General features: G+C 38.7%; 1 protein-coding gene across 1 annotated transcript in view; it reads right to left on the reverse strand.

The window, feature by feature from the left end:
* LOC107801686 (putative 3-hydroxyisobutyryl-CoA hydrolase 3) overlaps positions 1-21,014 on the reverse strand; it is a 74,558-nt gene that overhangs the window by 46,248 nt on the left and 7,296 nt on the right. The window contains exons 3-8 of the mRNA XM_075230802.1: positions 9,044-9,124; positions 8,094-8,162; positions 7,843-7,906; positions 1,807-1,886; positions 1,619-1,702; positions 651-735 (exon numbers count right to left, since the gene is read on the reverse strand). Coding sequence (XP_075086903.1) covers positions 651-735; positions 1,619-1,702; positions 1,807-1,886; positions 7,843-7,906; positions 8,094-8,162; positions 9,044-9,124 — 463 coding nt within the window. The remainder of the gene's footprint in view (positions 1-650; positions 736-1,618; positions 1,703-1,806; positions 1,887-7,842; positions 7,907-8,093; positions 8,163-9,043; positions 9,125-21,014) is intronic.

Genomic DNA, 21,014 nt, shown 5'->3' on the forward strand with positions numbered 1-21,014 from the left:
CATAAACCATTCAAGTGTCAGCTATTATTTTCTTATTAATGTGTAGAATTTCATAATTTATGACAAACCCCAAAACAAAGAATGTAAAACTAATAGCAGACATATTACAAAGAAATAATAAATAAATATTCCTAAAAGCAATATATTTTAAATGATGAGCCCTTGAGTTTTCTTGTTGATTTTGAGATTCATGTTGGGACATATGGTAGTATATGATGTTACATTCAGTACAAATGCTACATGATAATTTAACGTGGCAATTTATGAAACTGTACTCAAGTGACGTCGAAGACATGATCATGCATGCATACATGTTATGTGATTGTACAAATTTGTTAGTGACATTATTATATAACCTAAAGCTATTTAGAGATCTTAATAGAGGATATTTTAAATTTAAGCTGACAAGATATAACCATAAACAACGAAGTCTTATGCCACCGAGGGATGTGGTACAGTGGATGGGGTTGCTCCTTTCTTAATCGGAGGTTTCGGATTCGAGCCCTTGGTATGAAAAAAATTTTGGTATAGAGTACTACCCCCGAATGGGGCCTATCCGGCGCGAATCCGGATATAGTCGGGCTCCAATACGGATATCGAATACCGGGTGGGAAACCAAAAGAAAAACAACCAAGTCTTGTTTACTTTACCAAAATGCCCAGGTAATCTTGAAAGAAAATAAGATGCTCCAACATCCGGATGATGTCCAAATGATGCTTCTGGCATGGCAAACACCTAATTATCCATAAATAATGAAACTATTATGATATACTGTCCAAAATCTACTAAAAGTAAACATATCAAACATTGGAATTAATAAACTCCAAATCGTAAAAAAAAAAAAAAAAAAAAAAAAAAAAATTACACAAGGAACGAAAACAATAAAGGAAAATGCTCACGCATACTATCATGATGACTAGTTTGAAAGAGCCTTCTATAAGGCACATGTATAACGACTAAAGAGGAGAACTAAATGAACTTGCAAAACATAGCCTATAAAGGACAATGCAAGATATTATTATTATTATTATTATTATTATTATTATTATTATTATTATTATTATTATTATTATTATTATTTCAACATTGGAAAAAACTTCTCTTCATTACAAGACTGATCGGTCAGGTACCATTTTGTATGTTTATGTTTTTTTTTTTTTGTGTCACTACCCTTTTAAACCAAAAGGCCAAAGTGCAATATTAAGCTAAAACTAAACCCTTCGCGATTAGTGGTATCCATTCTTTTCTCACGTTGAGTTTTACTTCCTCCGTTTCATTTTAGATGATATAATTTGACTTGGTATAAAGCTTAAAAAAAAGATTTTTGAAATATGTAGTGCTAAAAACTTAGTGGGCTCATGGTATTTGTGTGACTATAAAAGTTTCTCATTAAGAATAAAGTGGGTAGAATGAAAAGTTTAAAGTTAAAATTATTTCTAAATATAGAAATATATTATTCTTTTTGGAACGGACTAATAAGAAAAGTGTGTCATCTAAATTGAAACAGAAGAAGTAATTGATAGTTACGGCGTGCTCTTAATATTTGGCTAAAACATATAATTAGATAACCAAGTTTTAAGGCTATAAAGAAAATTAGTTGTACGTCTTCGAAACGCACCGTATTTTCGGTGATGATTCGGAATTTTGCGTTCATGGATAGTCCAGCACCTCCTCCCATAACGGCTCCATTGATGAGGAAAACCTTCATATTTAACATGGATTATGATGCAAATAATTAGCATAAAATAAAATAACAAGTGACCCCTTTAATTTTAAATTTCCTATGATACTTATAATAAAGCTTACCACTGGTTTTTTGTATGTTGCCACCAAATAATCCAATGTTAGCTGTTTTCTGTAAAAGTCCAGAACAGAACGGTAGTCACCTGACAAATGAGCAACGATAAGAAACACAGAATTTTTGTACGAAATTAGGAGTAATTATTTATGCTTGAAAAATAATGTTAAAAATTGGAATTTCTTGTACCTCTATTGCAATTTAATAAAATTAAATGACCTTTCATTAGACAAATTAAATTTGTTGTGTACACCAACTTGCTTTTGGTTTGGAGTCGTGCACTCATCTCCCTTATTATCCTAATGTCCATATTTTCTATAAAAATCTTCACGCCTTACTTCCTGCGCTTGGAGATAACACTCAACCTCATACTTGCACATTTTTTAAAACACTAGAGATAATAGAAATCAGGAGGGAGGGGTATTTGTAGATTCAAAAAATCAAATATGAAATTCAAGATTTTTAAAACATAAAAATGGATGTATTAGCTATAATTTATTTAACACATATTTTTTATGAGATACTTATTAGATCAAAAAAAATATTTTTCTGAGATTCAAGAAACTAAAATGTAGAAATGAACACATATTTTCTCACAGAATTAGGGAGGATACATAACAAATTAGATTAGAGTAAATATCTCTGGCATTTTTCAAACCAGAGTGAAGGTTTATTTAAGTAAAAGAAATGATCATGTTACTGATAAACACACCAAATAAAAGTATTTGCTAGGATCGGGAATCCAGGTAGTGTGAAATTTAGCCAAACAACGGTATAATGACAATAACAAAGACAATAGAAGTTGATAATAACGGCAATTAAAGAATATAAAGAAGACACAAATTTAACGTGGTTCGGTCAAGGTGACCTACATCCACAAGCGGAGAGGAGCAATTTCACTATACCAACAAGAGTACAAAAGAGAGTACAAAATTAGAGTAAATACTCTAATTAATCCCAAATATCCCAAGAGAATAACCTCACAAGATCACTCCAAAGAAAGGGTTCACACAAATATTTCCCAACACTCACTCTCTTACAAAATACTCTATAATGAAATAAAGGAGGAGAAAGAAAGACAAGAGTAAAAAGCTCTTGAATTGATGTGTTTGCAAATGAGGAAAAACTCCTCTATTTATAGTAAGAAATCCTTGGCCTAATAATGGATATTATGTCATGGCAAATGTCATGATCCACAACTTTGTTATAATGGATATTATGTCATGGCAAATGTCATGAACCACAAATTTGTTATAATAGATATTATGTCATGGCAAATGTCATGAAAATTTGGCCATATTACAAATCTCCACCTTGGCCTAATTTTGGATTATATATAGTAAATTTGCTCCACCTTCTCCGCAAAAACCCCAATGGGAAAAATCATTCTTTATAAATGCCAATCAAGTTCAGGCAAAGCTTGAACTTGGACACTGGAAGAGGTTTTGTGAACATGTCAGCAGGATTGTCTCTAGTGTTGATCTTCTGAATAGAGACTTTTCTTTCAGCAATGGTTTCTCGGATGAAATGATACTTTATATCAATGTACTTCGTCCTCTCATGATACATTTGATCTTTAGTCAAGTGAATGACACTCTGACTATCACAGAAAATGGTAATACCACTTTGATGTAAACTGAGTTCCGCAAATAGTCCCTTCATCCATAAAGCTTCTTTGATCGCCTCGGTCACTGCCATATATTCTGCTTCGGTAGTAGATAAAGCTACTACATGTTGTAATGTAGCTTTCCAACTAATAGCGCAACCACCGATGCAAAATACATAGCATGTCGGTGATCTTCTTTTGTCAAGATCACCTGCATAATCTGAGTCTACAAAACCAACCAAAGTGTTAGTATTTCTCCCAAACTCCAAACATGTGTTTGGAGTACCTCGCAAGTATCTGAGAATCCATTTCACAGCATGCCAATGTGCTTTACCAGGGTAAGCCATATACCGGCTTACCACGCTCACTGCTTGTGAAATGTCTGGACATGTACAAACCATTGCATATATAATACTGCCGACTGCACTGGAATAAAGAACCTGTGCCATGTATCTCTCTTCTTCCTCTGACCGCGGGGACTGAGCAGCTGATAACTTAAAATGAGCAGCAAGAGGGGTACTAACTGGTTTAGCATCTTTCATGCCAAACCTCTCCAAGACTTTCTCCAAGTACTTCTTCTGGGTCAGAAATAACCTGTTGGCTTTTCGATCTCTTTTGATCTCCATGCCAAGGATTTTCTTAGCTGCTCCCAAATCTTTCATCTCAAATTCACATTTCAGCTGACTTTTCAAGTTGTGAATTTCTATTAAATCTTTAGCAGCAATGAGCATGTCATCAACATATAATAATAGGTACACAAATGAACCATCATTTAACTTCCGGAAGTAAACACAACTATTATACATGCTCCTCGAATAACCATGACCCAACATAAAGGAATCAAACCTTTTATACCATTGTCTTGGAGACTACTTTAATTCGTACAAGGATTTCTTCAACAAGCAAACATGATCTTCTTTTCCTTTAATTTCATATCATTCGGGTTGATGCATGTATATTTCTTCCTCAAGTTCGCCATGTAAAAAAGCTGTCTTAACATCAAGTTGTTCTAATTCCAAATCATACATGGCAACGAAGGCAAGCAAGACACGAATAGAGCTATGTTTAACAACAGATGAGAAAATATCATTAAAATCAGCTCCTTGTACCTGACTATAGCCCTTTGCAACTAATCGTGCCTTATGCCTCGCATCTTCAACCCCTGGAATGCCATCCTTTTTCTTGAAGACCCATTTGCAACCAACAATTCTTTTTCCTGATGGCGGCTTCACAAGAGACTAAGTACCATTCTTGTGGAGAGACTCAATTTCTTCATTCATTGCAATCAGCCACTTGGCTGAGTCAGCACTAGAAATTGCTTCTAAATATTTTGATGGTTCTCCAATTTTTTCAGTTTTCTGTGCAACTGAAAAAGAAAATGCAACATAATCTCCAAACCTTAATGGTTGTTTACCTTCTGTTCTTAGTCTATGTTTGGTTGTAGAATACTCCTCTTCTTCTGGTTCAACTTCAGGAGTCTCAACTTCAGGAATTTCAGCTTCTGTCTCAACTTCAGGAGTTTCAACTGTATTTTGCTCCAAAGTTGATGAGCTTGGCTCAGAAGGAATGCCAATCTCAATCTCTACCTGGTTCTGTGTACTCTTTCCTTTATCCGTATTACAAGAACTAGAAGACTCTTTTCTAGAATGTAATATAGAGGATTCATCAAAGGTTACATCTCTGCTAATTATAAATTTTGGTGCTATGCGATCAGGATACCATAGTCGGTATCATTTCACCGCAGATGCACACCCAAGGAAAATGCACTTTTTAGCCCTTGGCTCTAATTTTCCATCATTTACCTTCATGTATGCATGGCAACCAAATATCTTTAAATCAGAATAATAAGCAAGAGTACCTGACCACATTTCCTCTGGAGAGTTAAAGTTAAAAGGTGCATAAGGAGCTCGGCTGACAATATAACAAGCTGTAGAGATAGCTTCTGCCCAAAAGGCGTTTGTCAACTGAACATTTGAAATCATGCAACGAGCCCTTTCCAAAAGAGTTCTATTCATCATTTCTACCACACCATTTTGCTGAGGTATCATTCTCACAGTACGATGTTGAGTAATTCCTTCATTCTTGCAAAATTCGTTGAATTCATCATTACAAAATTCTAAGCCATTATCTGTTCTAAGCCGCTTAACCTATTTTCCTATTTGCTTATCAATCAAAACTTTCCATTGTTTGAAATTTAAGAAAACATCACTTTTATTTTTCAGGAAATAAACCCAAACTTTCCTCGAATAATCATCAATGAAAGTTAACATATACCTGGCACCACTTTTTGATGGGGTACGTGAAGAACCCCAAAGATCTGAATGAATGTAATCCAAAGTACCTTTTATTCTATGAATCGCTGGAGATTTGAAGCTGACTCTTTTCTGCTTTCCGAACACACAATATTCACATAACTCCATATTTTCGGTACTTTGGCCATATAAGAGACCTCTTTTACTGAGGATGGATAGAACTTTTTCACTCATATGCCCCAATCGCATATGCCACAATTTGGTGATGTTAGAATCTGATTTATCTGATATTGAAACTGCAGCAGCACCTGTAACAGTAGATCCCAAAAGAGTATACAACGTATCAGATCTGCGTGCTTTCATGATCACAAGAGCACCATGAGAAATTTTCAGAACTCCACCTTCACATGTGTACTTGCACCTAAGAGATTCTAGAGTGCCCAAAGAGATGAGATTTTTCTTCAAGTCAGGAACATGTCTAACATCGGTGAGAGTTCTCACCACACCATCATGCATTTTGATTCAGACTGTACCTTTTTCAATAACTTTGCAGGTAGCATTATTGCCCATCAAGACAACTCCACCTCCAATAGATTCATATGTGGTAAATAAATCCTGACTGGGACACATATGATAAGAACAACCCGAATCTAAAATTCACTCATTGTTAGATTTGAAACTATTATTAGTTGCTAAAAAAATAGTTCCCTCAGTCTCATCAGCAGCTACACTTGCTTCGGCACTGTCAGTATTTTTGTGCTCATTTTTCTTTTCTGTATGCTTTTCTTTGTTTTTCAATTTAAAGCATTCAGAAATAATGTGACCTTTCTTATGACAATATTTGCACATGACATTTCTGTATCTGGATTTTGACCTTGATTTAGGTTTCTCACTACTTGAATCTTTCTTATTGGATCTACCTCTTATGTATAAGCCTTCCTCTTGGTTCCAACTAGTTTCCCCAGTAATATCTCTATCTATTTGTTCTTTTGATTTCAAAGTAGATTTGATATCTTTATAAAAGATATTATCCTTTCCATAAAACATAGTATCTCTTATATGTTTAAACGACTGGGGTAAGGAAACAAGCAATAACACAGCTTGATCCTCATCTTTGATTTCAGCATCTATGTTACTTAAATCCATAAGAAGAGAATCAAAAGTATCAAGATGAGTAAGTATAGAGGTACCTTCAGCCATACGAAAAGTGTAGAGTTTTTGCTTTAGGTAAAGCCTGTTTTCTACTATTCTTTTCATATATAGGGTTTTAAGCTTTTTCCATATGCCTTTGGCTGAGCTTTCTGCTGCAACTTCACGCAAAACCTCATTTGAAAGATTTAAAATAATACCTACTTTTGCCTTTTTGTCTATGACGGTAAACTCCTCGTCTGTTATTTTATCCGGCATCTTCTCCTTTCCTTGCAGTGCCTAATCTAAGCCATCTTGAATTAGGATAGCTTCCATCTTTAATTGCCACATTTCGAAGTTTGCACTTCGGTCAAATTTCTCAACATAAGACTTTGTTAGAGTCATTTTGGCTATTTAACCTAACCCGATTAGATCTGGCTCTGATATCAATTTGTTAGAATCGAAAACCCGGGTAGTGGGGAATTTAGCCAAACAACGGTATAATGACAATAACAAAGACAATGAAAGTTAATAATAACGGCAATTAAAGAATATAAAGAAGACACAAATTTAACGTGGTTCAGTCAAGGTGACCTACGTCCACAAACGGAGAGGAGCAATTTCACTATACCAACAAGAGTACAAAAGAGAGTATAAAATTAGAGTAAATACTCTAATTAATCCCAAATACCCTAAGAGAATAACCTCACAAGATCACTCCAAAGAAAGGGTTCACACAAGTGTTTCCCAACACTCACTCTCTTATAAAATACTCTATAATAAAATAAAGGAGGAAAAAGAAAGACAAGAGTGAAAAGCTCTTGAATTGGTGTGTTTGCAAATGAGGAGAAACTCCTCTATTTATAGCAAGAAATTCTTGGCCTAATAATGGATATTGTGTCATGGCAAATGTCATGATCCACAAATTTGTTATAAAGATATTATGTCATGGCAAATGGCATGAACCACAAATTTATTATAATGGATATTATGTTATGGCAAATGTCATGAAAATTTGGCCATATTACAAAATTAAAAATAGAGCTTTATGTTATAACCTCCTAGCATGGATTGTATCACTCGAACAACGTCTCCTCCAGCACAAAATGCTTTTCCTTTTCCCTACATTGAAATGAAATCACAAACAAAGCTGCGATTTAGTATCAGAAAGGAGGAGAAGTGATATATATATATATATATATATATATATATATATATATATATATCCTTTACATAAAGAGCATTGGTTCTTGGAGTTGTAAGAAAAAGAGTGAATAAATAGAAATCACAATGTTTGATTGTTATTTACCTTTACTATTACAAGTCTAACTTGTGGATCTTGTTCATACTCTTTGAAAGCTCGTAACAATTGAGAAATCTGCAGAATTCAAAAGAAGAAAACAGGAAAAAGAAAAAACGTAAAACAAGGTTTTGTGTAATTTGTATGTCGTGTCATTCAGCTATATTCACTTTCTTCTTTAACAACTATTATCACTACTAATAAAAATGCTGCGAAAACAAACTTACAGAGTAATTAAATTCAATTACCAATGTGATTTACCTACTAAATAAAAATAAATACTTCTTAATCAAAAAAGGTGTCTAGTCCATTCAAAAAATTCTATATATTGCAAGAAGAGCATATAGATTAATTTGATATGAACTCAAAAAAGTTAAGTATAAAATAGAAAGAACTTGGGTTTAAATTTTTTCGCAAAGGTAGAGGTACCGGGGGTTGGCCGATAGTAAAATATGATTAATGTATAATATAGGAGAGTAACTAAGGACGGTAAATTGCAATACCTTTACGTAAACCATTTTTCTATTTTGAATTGGAAAAGTACGTAAAAAGTATTAACTCCGTTTTAATTTAAATGATATATTTTTTTAATTAGTTCATTTAAAAAAGAATGACACATTTTTGTATTTAGAAACAATTTAACTTTGAACTTTTCATTTTACTCATTTTACCCTTAATGAGAAGCTCTTATAACCACACAAATATTATGGCCCCACCGAGTTTTTACCCCTTAAGCTTTTTAGATCACATGTTTCAAAAAAAAAAAAAATTCTTAAACTTTATGTCAAGGCAAACTATTCATCTAAATTGAAACGGATGGAGTACAAGAAACATAAACCAAATAAAGCTATTCTTTTCCATATCTCTTTTTTCTCGTATAATAATTTCTTCTTTGTTCTCTCTCTACAAAAATAAAATATAATAGATCAGAATAATGATTGGTAGACGCTCAAACATACCATCTCGAAAGTCAAACAATTCAATTGTCTTGGTCTATTTAGAGTGACTTTGCGCACGCAAGACGTAGCTTCAAACACCACCTGGGGGAAGCAAAGGAAAAGTATCTCTAATAATTAACGAAAATTAATATAAGGAATTGAATGAATTATAGGCAAATGTAATGTTATAATGCCAGATTAATCATGTGACTGCCTTAACGTGGTGCAATGCTTTATTAAGCTTACTTTATTTCTTTGAAAAGAAGAAAACCGCACTGATAAATAAAATGACTAAAGCTACTTTCTTGATTATAATAAATAACACTTCTGAATCAATTTAACAAATTCAAACCATCAACCTATACGTATAATCAGGGGCGAATCTGCATTGGATCAAGTGGTTCAACTGAACCCATTTCGTCAGAAAAATTTATTATTTATATGGATACTGTTATAAAGAGGTCTGAATGTATAAGGGCGAAACTACAATATTACATACGGGTTGGAACAAAACTAATAGCTTTTGTTTAGATCATATGCTTGTAGTAGGATATCTATTAAATATGTATAAATATTTAATTGAAAATCCAAAAACTAAAACGAGCTATAAATTCGATATCAAATTTGGAATTCACAAACTTCAAATACTAACTCCATCTCTGTTTTCGTGGTAATGATCTTTTGTCTTTCTCGGTTGTAGGGAAGGTCCGAATAGGGAAAAGGTGAAGGGAAGGAAAGGTTTTGATAAGAATTGAATTTTACAAGTATCTTTGTAGTTTTAAATCCTTTTATATTCTTTATCTACGTATCGTTTCTTAAGAAAAGAATTATAGCTCAATACCAAGCTGTAGCATAATGTCCATATACACCAGGAAATCGCTCGGCAATAGTGCCATAATTTTGTTTGTAGTACTTTTGATCATTAAGATGGTATACGAAATAGATTTTGGCCTTCGTATGATTGATTGTGGTCGAAACATAATGGATCAAAGAAAGACTTCGTAATGTCGAGATGGGTTTCGAAGGTGGTACAAACAAGCTTCAAATTTCGGTTATAGATCAAACACCGAGTTTGAAGTCATTATCGAGCTCGGGTCCGAATCGAACTATGATGAGAAGATTTCGAGCTTAAGGGGCAGAGGCCAACCGGGATCGAGTCCGAATCATCACCTGATCCCGAGTCCATATCGAGTTCTAGAAACAATACTGACCAGCACCGAGGCCGATCGAGCTCGAGCTCACAGACAAGAGCCGTTGCAAACACACTAAGGGAGAGAATCTCGGCAGAAATTAGGAAAAAACTGATTTGTCATGGGTTCTCCACTATGTATTTTTAATTATATCTAAAGTAGGATCCTCCACTATAAAGAGGATGGTTACATTTCTGTAGAAGGCGATTTTTTTTGGCTTACATTGTAATTCAAGCACCATATTCTCATATATTCAAGAGTTACTCTTTTAAGCTTCATAAATTGATTCATCTTCCTTTGTCCTAAAAATCATCTTCTTTACAACCTTGTTTATTTTGCATTCTTTGCAATCCATATTTGATCTTTCTATTTATCCTTGCGATTTGTATTAATCTATATCACATATCCTTATAACTACGTATAAATTCATCTCTATCTATTTTTCGAATAAACAGTTTGGCGCCCACCGTGGGACTAAGGATAACAGTGGTTATTTGATATGAATCTTCAAAAACACACCGTTTTACGCTTGTTTCCGAAAGTATCTCGGATTTCGGAAACGTCGTTGGAGCTCGGATCGGAGTGCCGATAGATATCAATTCGCATGTGGCCATTGAGACGAACATACATTTTGAACCTGAAAATAGCATTCATGGTGGCACTCGGTCTGCAGCTCGAAACACCCATAACATTGAGGAAAATGACGTTAGCTTGCGTATGATTTTTAAATGTTGCAAGCTCAACAGGTAGCGATAGCTCAATTGCAGAGCCAAACCCAGCTACCAAGCAGGCCGGAGCCCAGTCCACCCTGAAAAATTGCCCGCAGAACGGAGCCAGCCATAGTGAGGTCAAATGAGCAAGAATCGGGGACTACTCACGAAATCGCTAAAATACTCGAGCTCACAAAATGAGTCGAAACCAACGATAAAAAAGTAGAAACATATAATTTCAGGGTCGATCAGATCCCGGGGGCTCCACCAATGGTAATAGGGTTGGATTCCAAAAAATTCGTGCAAAAGCCTTTCCCCTCGAGCGCAGCACCAAAATCAATCCCCAAAAAATTTCGTATGCCCGAAATTCCCAAATATAACAGAACGACCGATCCCAACGAACACGTCACCTCTTACACGTGCGCCATCAAGGGTAATGATTTGGAGGACGATGAAATCAAATCTGTGTTGTTGAAAAAGTTCGGAGAGACCCCCTCGAAGGGAGCAATGATTTGGTATCACAATCTACCACCGAATTCGATCGACTCATTCCACATGTTAGCAGATTCTTTCGTAAAGGCACACGCCGGGGCCATAAAGGTCGCAACGAGGAAATCAGACCTTTTCAAGATAAGACAAAAGGATAACGAGATGCTAAGGGAGTTCGTATCTCATTTTCAAATGGAACGAATGGATCTGCCACCAGTCACAGACGATTGGGCTGTTCAGGCTTTCACTCAAGGTTTGAACGAACGAAGTTCGACGGCATCACGGTGATTGAAGCATAACATGATCGAGTACCCAGCTATCACTTGGGCCGACGTGCACAATCGGTACCAATCAAAAATTAGAGTCGAAGATGATCAGTTGGGGGCTGAACCCGCTACTTGAAGGGATATCAATCGAGAACAAGGTCCGATCAGGGATCGATATCGACCGTATAACGGAAACCACATAACCAATGAATCGAGATGTAACCCCGGACAAATTAACAAAATGAGTGATCGAGGTCAAGGGTCTCGGGGACTGATGAACATAAGTGGGTTCGACAGGCCTACCGGATCTAAGGAAGCACCTCGGTAATCGGAGTAAAACTTTAGCATTGATGCATCCGCCATCGTGTCGGCTATCGGACTCATCAAAGACACTAAATGGCCTCGACCCATGCAGACCGATCCTGCCCAGGGAAATCCTAATCAAATGTGCGAATATCATGGCACCCGTGGACACAGAACGGAAGATTGCAGGCAACTAAGAGAGGAGGTAGCACGATTATTCAATAAAGGGCACCTTTCGAGAATTATTAAGCGACAGGGTGAAGAACCATTTCAAAAACAGGGATTTCAGTAAGCAAAACGAACAAGAAGAACCACAGCACATCATTCACATGATCGTCGGCGGCGTCGATACCCCTCAAGGGCCGGTGCTTAAACGCACTAAGACATCATTTGTAAGGAAAAAGTGATCTTGAACTCAGGATTACGCACCCATAGGAACTTTGTCCTTCAATGATGAAGATGCAGAAGGAGTCATACAACCTCATAACGATGCACTGGTAATATCCGTACTTATGATTAAAACTAAAGTTAAGCGTGTGTTAATTAATCTAGGGAGCTCGACCAACATCATTAGATTAAAGGTCGTACAACAACTCGGTCTATAGGACCAGATCGTACCCGCGACCCTGGTCCTAAACGGATTCAATATGGCATGTGAAACCACCAAAGGCGAGATAATTCTGCTGATAAACGTGGCCGGGACCATCCAGGAAATGAAGTTCCACGAAATCAAGGCGACATGAGGTACAATTCCCTTTTTGGAAGGCCATGGATCCACAACATGAGAGTTGTACCTTCGACCCTACACCAACTTCTTAAATTCCCAACATCGAGGGGGGGTCATAACAGTGTACGGAGAGCAATCGGCCGTAAGAGAAATGTTTGCCGTCGAGGAAGCGAATCCAATATCCTCGCCTTCGCCAATAAAGGGATCGAGCTCAAAAGGGGAACAAGATGCTAAATAGCAATCACGGACACTAGATTTAACCCAACCAGAAAATCAGAAGATCGATGAAGATGATGATCATAGGATTCCTCGATCCTTCGTGTTTCCCGATGATTCCGACGCTACCCAATCAACGATCGAAGAATTGGAGCAAGTCATATTAATCGAGCATTTACCCGAACGAAAGGTATACCTGGGAATGGGATTAACCCTCGAACTCAGGAACAAACTTATTCAATTTCTTATCGATAACATGGATTGTTTTGCTTGGTCATATTTAGATATAATAGGAATCCCACTAGATATAACGACGCATCGGCTAAGCTTGGACCCTAGGTTCAGACCGGTGAATCAAAAGAGAAGACCCCAGTCCGAGGTAAAGCACGCATTCATAAAGGAAGAGGTAACCAAACTTCTCAAAATAGGGTCCATTCGGGAGCTGAAATATCTTGAATGGTTAGCCAATGTAGTTGTAGTGCTTAAAAAAGGGAACAAACTTAGAATGTGTGTAGATTATAAGGATTTAAACAAAGCATGCCCCAAAGATTCTTTTCCGCTGCCCAACATCGATCGCATGATCGATGCCACGGCTTGCCACGAGATCCTTAGTTTTCTCGATGCCTATTCCAGGTATAATAAAATCCAAATGAACCCGGAAGACCAGAAAAAGACTTCATTTGTCACCAAGTATGGAACATATTATTATAATGTGATGCCCTTTGGGCTAAAAAATGCAGGAGCTACTTACCAACGCTTAGTAAATAAAATGGTCGAGGAACAAATAGGTAAATCAATGGAAGTTTATATTGATGATATGCTAGTTAAGTCCCTGCGCGCAGAGGACCATTTGACCCATTTGCAGGAAACATTCGAGATTTAAAGGAAATACAACATGAAGCTCAACCCCGAGAAGTGTGCTTTCAAGATCGGTTCGGGCAAGTTCCCCGGCTTCATGATGTCAAATTGGGGGATCGAGATTAAACCCGATAAAATCAAAGCCATCGAAGACATCGCCATTGTGGACAGATTAACGGGACGGACTGCAGCCTTAGGCCGATTCATTTCAAGGTCGTCAGATCGAAGTCACCAATTTTTCTCTCTACTAAAAAAAAGAACGATTTTGCTTGGACCTCGAAATGCCAACAGGCATTAGAGGAATTAAAACGATATCTATCTAGCCCGCCACTGCTTCATACTCCAAAGACGGACGAAAATATTTGCTTGTACTTGGCAGTATCGAAAATCGCAGTAAGTGGTGTCCTAGTTCGAGAAGAGCGAGGTACGCAATTTCCCGTTTATTATATAAGTCAAACCTTAGGAGAATCATAAACTAGATATCCGCACCTAGAAAAATTGGCACTTGCACTGATAAGCGCCTCTAGAAAATTAAGACCATACTTTCAATATCACCCCATATGCGTATTAACCACTTACTCGCTTTGTAATATTTTGCACAAGCCCGAACTATCAGGCCGATTGGCCAAATGGGTTGACGAACTCAGTGGGTATGATATCGAGTATCAACCCCGCACGGCCATCCAGTCTCAAATTTTAGCAGACTTCGTGGCCGATTTCACGCCGACCCTCGTACCCGAAGTCGAAAAAGAACTCTTATTGAAGTTGGGTACATCATCGGGGGTATGGACTCATTTTACGGACGGGGCTTTGAATGTCAAGGGGTCCGGGCTAGGCATCGTTTTAAAGCCACCCACGGGTAACACTATTAGGCAAACTATCAAAACTACTAGGTTGACAACAACGAGGCCGAGTATGAGGCCATGATTGCAGGTCTTGAGCTAGCTAAAAGCTTGGGAGCAGAAGTTATTGAAGCCAAGTGTGACTCTTTGCTGGTGGTAAACCAAGTAAATAAAACCTTCGAAGTTCGAGAAGATAGAATGCAAAGGTATTTGGACAAACTACATGTCACTTTGTACCGTTTCAAAGAATGGACTTTACAGCATGTTCCACGAGAGCTGAACAGTGAGGCTGATGCACTTGCAAATTTGGGATCATCGATAGAGGAAGGCAAAATAAGCTTGGGGACTGTCGTTCAACTCTCGATATTTGTGATCGAAAAAGGTCATGCCGAGATAAATTCTACGAGCCTAACCTGGGATTGGAGGAATAAGTATATTGAATACTTAAAGAATGGAAAGCTCCCATCGGACCCTAAAAATTTGAGGGCCTTACGAACCAAAGCTGCTCGATTCACATTAACTGCAGATGGAACGCTATACCGAAGGACATTCGATGGACCATTGGCAGTATGCTTAGGTCCAGGAGACACCGATTACATCCTACGTGAGGTGCATGAGGGCACTTGTGGAAATCACTCCGGTGCCGATGCATTAGTCCGAAAAATAATCAGGACAGGGTATTATTGGATCAATATGGGCAAAGATGCAAAGGAGTTTGTTCGAAAATGTGACAAATGTCAAAGGTTTGCACCAATGATCCATCAGCCCGGAGAGCAACTTCACTCAGTCCTATCTCCATGGCCATTCATGAAATGAGGAATGGATATCGTCGGCCCTCTGCCATCGGCCCCAGGTAAAGCTAAGATCATTTTATTTATGACTGACTATTTCTATAAATGGGTTGAAGCACAGACGTTCGTGAAAGTAAGAGAGAAAGAGGTTATAGACTTTATCTAGGATCATATCGTATGTCGATTTGGGATACCCACTGAAATAGTGTGTGACAATGGGAAACAGTTTGTCGGCAGCAAAGTGACGAAATTCTTCGAAGATCACAAAATAAAAAGGATATTATCAACACCGTATTCCCTCGGTTGGAACGGACAGGCCGAATCAACAAACAAAACTATCATTCAAGACCTAAAGAAGAGGTTGAACGACGCTAAAGGAAAATGGAGAGAAATCCTACCCGAAGTTTTTTGGGCATATCGAACAACATCAAAATCTAGTATGGGGGAAACCCCGTTATCCTTATTATATGGCTCCGAAGCCTTGATTCCTATCGAAGTCAAGAAACCCAGTGCCAGATTTCGATATACAACAGAAGAGTCAAATAACAAGGCTATGAACACTAGCCTCAAATTATCGGATGAAAAATGAGAAGCTGCTCTCTTCCAATTGGCCGCCCAAAAGCAGCGAATCGAAAGATACTATAATCGAAGAACCAAGCTTCACCATTTTAAAGTCGGGGACTTAGTGCTAAGAAAACTCACCCTCAGTACCTGAAATCCAAACGAAGAAAAACTAGGACCAAACTGGGAAGGACAGTATCAAGTTCTCGAAAATGTCGGAAAAGGATCATACAAGCTCGGTATTGTAAACGACAAACAACTATCAAGCAATTGGAATGTGTCGCACCTAAAACGATACTACTGCTAAGGTACGACCCTCCCATATTCGTTTATATTTCGAAACTAACCCATACAGGAGTCTGATCAGGATCTAGGATGGATCCTTCAATACGAAGCCCTCAAATACTGAGGGGTATTAGACCTCAAATATATCAAGTTCTGATGCAAGAAAGTTATTTCGTAACAACAAGGTTCCAATAGGAAAATTTGTAATAGCCAAATGGTCAAAACGAACCATGCTCATATAGTTGGCCCGAGCCCTGACGCAAAATATGAACATATGTATAATGACTTGCAAAGAAAGTTCTCTTCTTTACCGATATTTTATATCCAAGAAAAATTCCTCTATTTCGAGATTTATTATGCAAAAAGGATTGAGATAAATCTATGAGTCCGAGCAGGCACTCACTCAACTAATAAGCCTACGGGCTACTCTTATTCCGAGTTCGAGCAATAACTCACTTGACCATTATGCCTACGGGCTACATTATTTCGAGTTTTAATCATTCACTCGACCATTAAGCCTACGGGCTACTCTTATTCCGAGTTCGAGCAAGCACTCACTCGACCATTACGCCTACAGGCTACATTACTTTGAATTCGAATCATTCACTCGACCATTAAGCCTACGGGCTACATTTCTTTGAGTTCGAAAAAATTCACTCGACCATTACTCCTACGGGATACATTACTTCGAGTTCGAATCATTCACTCGACCATTAAACCTACGGGCTACATTTCTTCGAGTTCGAAACATTCACTCGACTAATAAGCCTACGGGCTACTCTTATTCCGAGTTCGAAACATTCACTCGACTACTAAGCCTACGGGCTATATTACTTCGAGTTCGAAACATTCACTCGACTAATAAGCCTACGGGCTACTTTTATTTCAAGTTCAAGTAAGCACTCACTAGACCATTATGCCTACGGGCAATATTACTTCGAGTTCGAAACAGTCACTCGACCATTATGCCTACGGGCTATATTACTTCGATTTTGAAATAGTCACTCGACTATTACGCCTACGGGCTGTATTACGTCAAATTCAAACCACTCAACTCGACTACTAAGCCTATGAGCTACCTTATTTCAAGATTGAGTAAGCGCTCACTCGGTTATGAAGGCTACGAAGTCCAAATTCGATCAATTTGCCTAAATCCTTGTGAAAACGTTCATAAGGCATGAACACAATCTTCACAAGGCAGGAAACAAAACAGAAGCAAGTTGGCAAAAGAAAACGATATTTTTATATATACAAGATTGTTTACATGATTGATTACAACATAGAAACTATGGGCTAAGTTTCTTGGTTATCTCCGAGAGCAGTCTCTTCTCCATCGGGCTCCCCCCCGTTCTCGGACCCGCTCTTACTCCCATCATCGTCATCATTATCATCATCGTCATCATCAAAAATCAAGGCTTCAACATCGGCTTCCAGTTCTTTAGCCCTTTTTATCTCTTCAGCGAGATCGAAACCTCGAGCATGGATATCCTCGAGGGTCTCTCTCCGAGATCGGTACTTAGCAAGTTCAACGACCCAATGTGATCGAATATCGGCGGTCTTGGATGCCTGTCTTGCTTGGACCTAGGCAGCTTCAGCGTCGGCCCGATAGATGGCCACGAGTTCATCTGCATCAGCCTTTGCCTTTTCGGCATTAGATTCGGCCTTCGCAAGTTCATAGGCCAACCGAGCCTCGAGCTCCTCTATTCTTCTTGCTTGAACCGAGATTTTCTCCTTCATACTTTGAAGTTGGTTTTCAGCCGATGATAATTGGGCTCGAGCAACTTCTTTCTCTGCAGCAAAGCGATCCGTACCTTCTTTCCACTTCAAAGACTCCGCTTTTATCTCATCGACCTCCTCACAGAGTTTCCCGATCATCTTAATTTTTTGCTGCAGCTGTGAGGCCAAAAAATTAGCCATCGTTCCGATATCGAGCCTATAGGCTTTTAAAAGTATCATTACCTGCTCGGACAGATCGATCTGATCTTGATAAGCCTTAGCCAACTCAGCTCGGAGGTCTTTTATTTCCTCTCCCCTTTTGCCCTAAGAGGAGCTTAAGGGATTTCCTCTCCTCCGTAACCCGTTGAAGGTCGGTCTCATATCGACGCAGCTCGATTCAGGACTGAGAACATGTTTCTCGATGAACTGCCGCGGCCTACAAAGAAAGAAGAAACGAAGTTAGAAAAGAAAAGCAAACATAAAGGTAATGCCATATAATTTAAGGCTTACCTGATTCAAAGCCTGCTGCACTCTGTGAAAAAGATCTGATGCGTCATTTGTACCTGTAGCATCCTCGACACCGGTAAACATTTCACGAAAAGGATCCTCTACATCATGAGGCCTGTCTAATTCGAGGGCCCCCGGAGCTTGGGCTTCCCGAATCGCCCCTGCGAAAAAAGCAGGGAAGGTGGGCGAGTCTTCGATTACTACTGCCCCAAGTGAATCACTTGGAGCATTCTCTTCGGTTCGAAGAGATTCGGGGAGAGCCCCTTCAGACATATCCCTCATCCGTTGGCTTCGATGGGAGGCATCTTCGATCTCCAATAACTCGTGGACTCTGCCTGAATCTTTCTCCGATATATCCTCAGTTCGAGGTAGAGCCTTATGAACCACCATCGATACAGCTAGCTGTGGAACATCGGTGGTCTTCTTTGTTTGGGCCGCCAGCGTGGACCCGTCATTTTCTTCTTCTTCTTCTTCTTCTTCTTCTTCTTCTTCTTCTTCTTCTTCTTCTTCTTCTTCTTCTTCATCCCTCAGACGCAAAATTGATTCTACCGTCAAAAGAATGATATTCTTGTTCGGCTTACGAGCCGTCCTCTTCTTCGGTTTTTGATCTTCGAGGACGAGGGCTCTTTTCCTCTTATTATCTTTCACCGGCTTTGGGACAGAGGCCGAAGCCTCTTCCCCGACGGACGAGGGCCTCAAAACCGTATCTTTGCCCATACCTACATACGGGAAATTTTATTAAAGTGTGTGAAAAGCATATTGTTTGAAACAAATACGAGAAAAGGGCTTACCATGATTTTTGGCCTCCCATCGGCCCTTTGACAAGTCACGCCATGAGCGCTCGGCGTATGAGGAGGTCGAAACCAGATCCCGCACCCAGTTCTTGAGATCGGGCACTACGCCGGGCATCCAGGGAACTACTACATCACAAAAGGGGGAATATCGATGAGAAAGGAAATGAAAGGACAACATAGTAGGAGATAACAACAGAATTACACTTATGCTTCATGTTCCACTCCTCGGGAAAAGGTATCTTTTCAGTTGGAATCAGGTCCGAAGTCCTTACTCGAACAAACCTGCCCATCCAGCCTCGATCTCTATCCTCGTTTATGCTCGAGAACATAGCCTTGGTAGCTCGACGTTGAAGTTTTATTAACCCTCATCCAAAAAGGCGAGGACGGTACAATCGGACGAGATGATCGAGGGTGAAAGGTATCCCCTCGATTTTGTTCACAAAATATCTGATCAAAATAATGATCCACCAAAAAGAAGGATGGATCTGGCCTAGGTTTATTAGGTATTTACGACAAAAATCTATGATAACAAGGTCGAGAGGACCTAACGTGAAAGGGTAAGTGTACACACTTAAAAACCCTCTCACGTGAGTAGTAATATCCTCTTCGGGAGACGGCACTACCACTTCTTTGTTCCCCCAGTTATAATCTTTTTTTATCTGCTCGATATACCCCGGGTTATCGAACAAATATATCTCGATACGGGATCACATCGGCCAGGAACTGGCAAAACTTTCTTGAACCGGCAAACACACGCCGCCGGAACGCACTCCTCAGGCCGTGGATCCACCGGCGTTTTGTCAGCGGCAGACTTGATAGAAGAAGCTTTTTCTTTTTGGGGGACGTTTTTTGATGTCTTTACCATTTTTGGATTTAAAGAAGGTGACAAAGATTTGGTGGTTTAGAAGAAGAATTTTGCATAAAAGAGTCAAAGATCAGCGAATAAACTCAAAAGAGACGAAAAAAAACTTGAAAAATTTTCTGAAGATTGAAGAAGTAAAGGTGATGAATGGTGGACGAAAAGGCTATTTATAGGTTGAAACAATGAAGGTTCAATATCAGCGGTGGCCGACCACCGTCTGACATGCATTAAATGCCTTGAAAAACTAAATAGACGGGACAACTATCACGTGCGTCATGATCGAGCCCAATGTGAACGTCAGCTTATAATCCAATCGAGCCATTGAGAAATCATATCGTTTCTCACTACATCCTTCCCGAGAAACTAGGGGACTATCTGTATACGATCGAAATAGATTTCGGCCTTCGTACGATTGATCGGGGTTGAAACATAATGGATCAAAGAAAGACTTCGTAATATCGAGATGGGTTCCGAAGATGGTACAAACAAGCTTCAAATCTTGGGTATAGATCAAACACCGAGTTCGAAGTCATTATCGAGCGTCCGAATCGAACTATGATGAGAAGATTTCAAGCTTAAGGGGCAGAGGCCAATCGGGATCGAGTCCGAATTATCACCTGATTCCGAGTCCATATCGAGTTTTAGAAGCAATACCGACCAGCACCGAAGCCGATCGAGCTCGAGCTCACATACAAGAGCCGTTGCAAATACACTAAGGGAGAGAATCTCTGCAGAAATTAGGAAAAAACTGATTTATCATGGGTTCTCCACATGTATTTTTAATTATATCTAAAGTAGGATCCTCCACTATAAAGAGGATGACTACATTTCTGTAGAAGGCAGTTTTATTTGGCTTACATTGCAATTCAAGCACC

The sequence above is a fragment of the Nicotiana tabacum genome, chromosome 15 (genome assembly GCF_000715075.1).
Source record: "Nicotiana tabacum cultivar K326 chromosome 15, ASM71507v2, whole genome shotgun sequence".
Lineage (NCBI taxonomy): Eukaryota > Viridiplantae > Streptophyta > Magnoliopsida > Solanales > Solanaceae > Nicotiana > Nicotiana tabacum.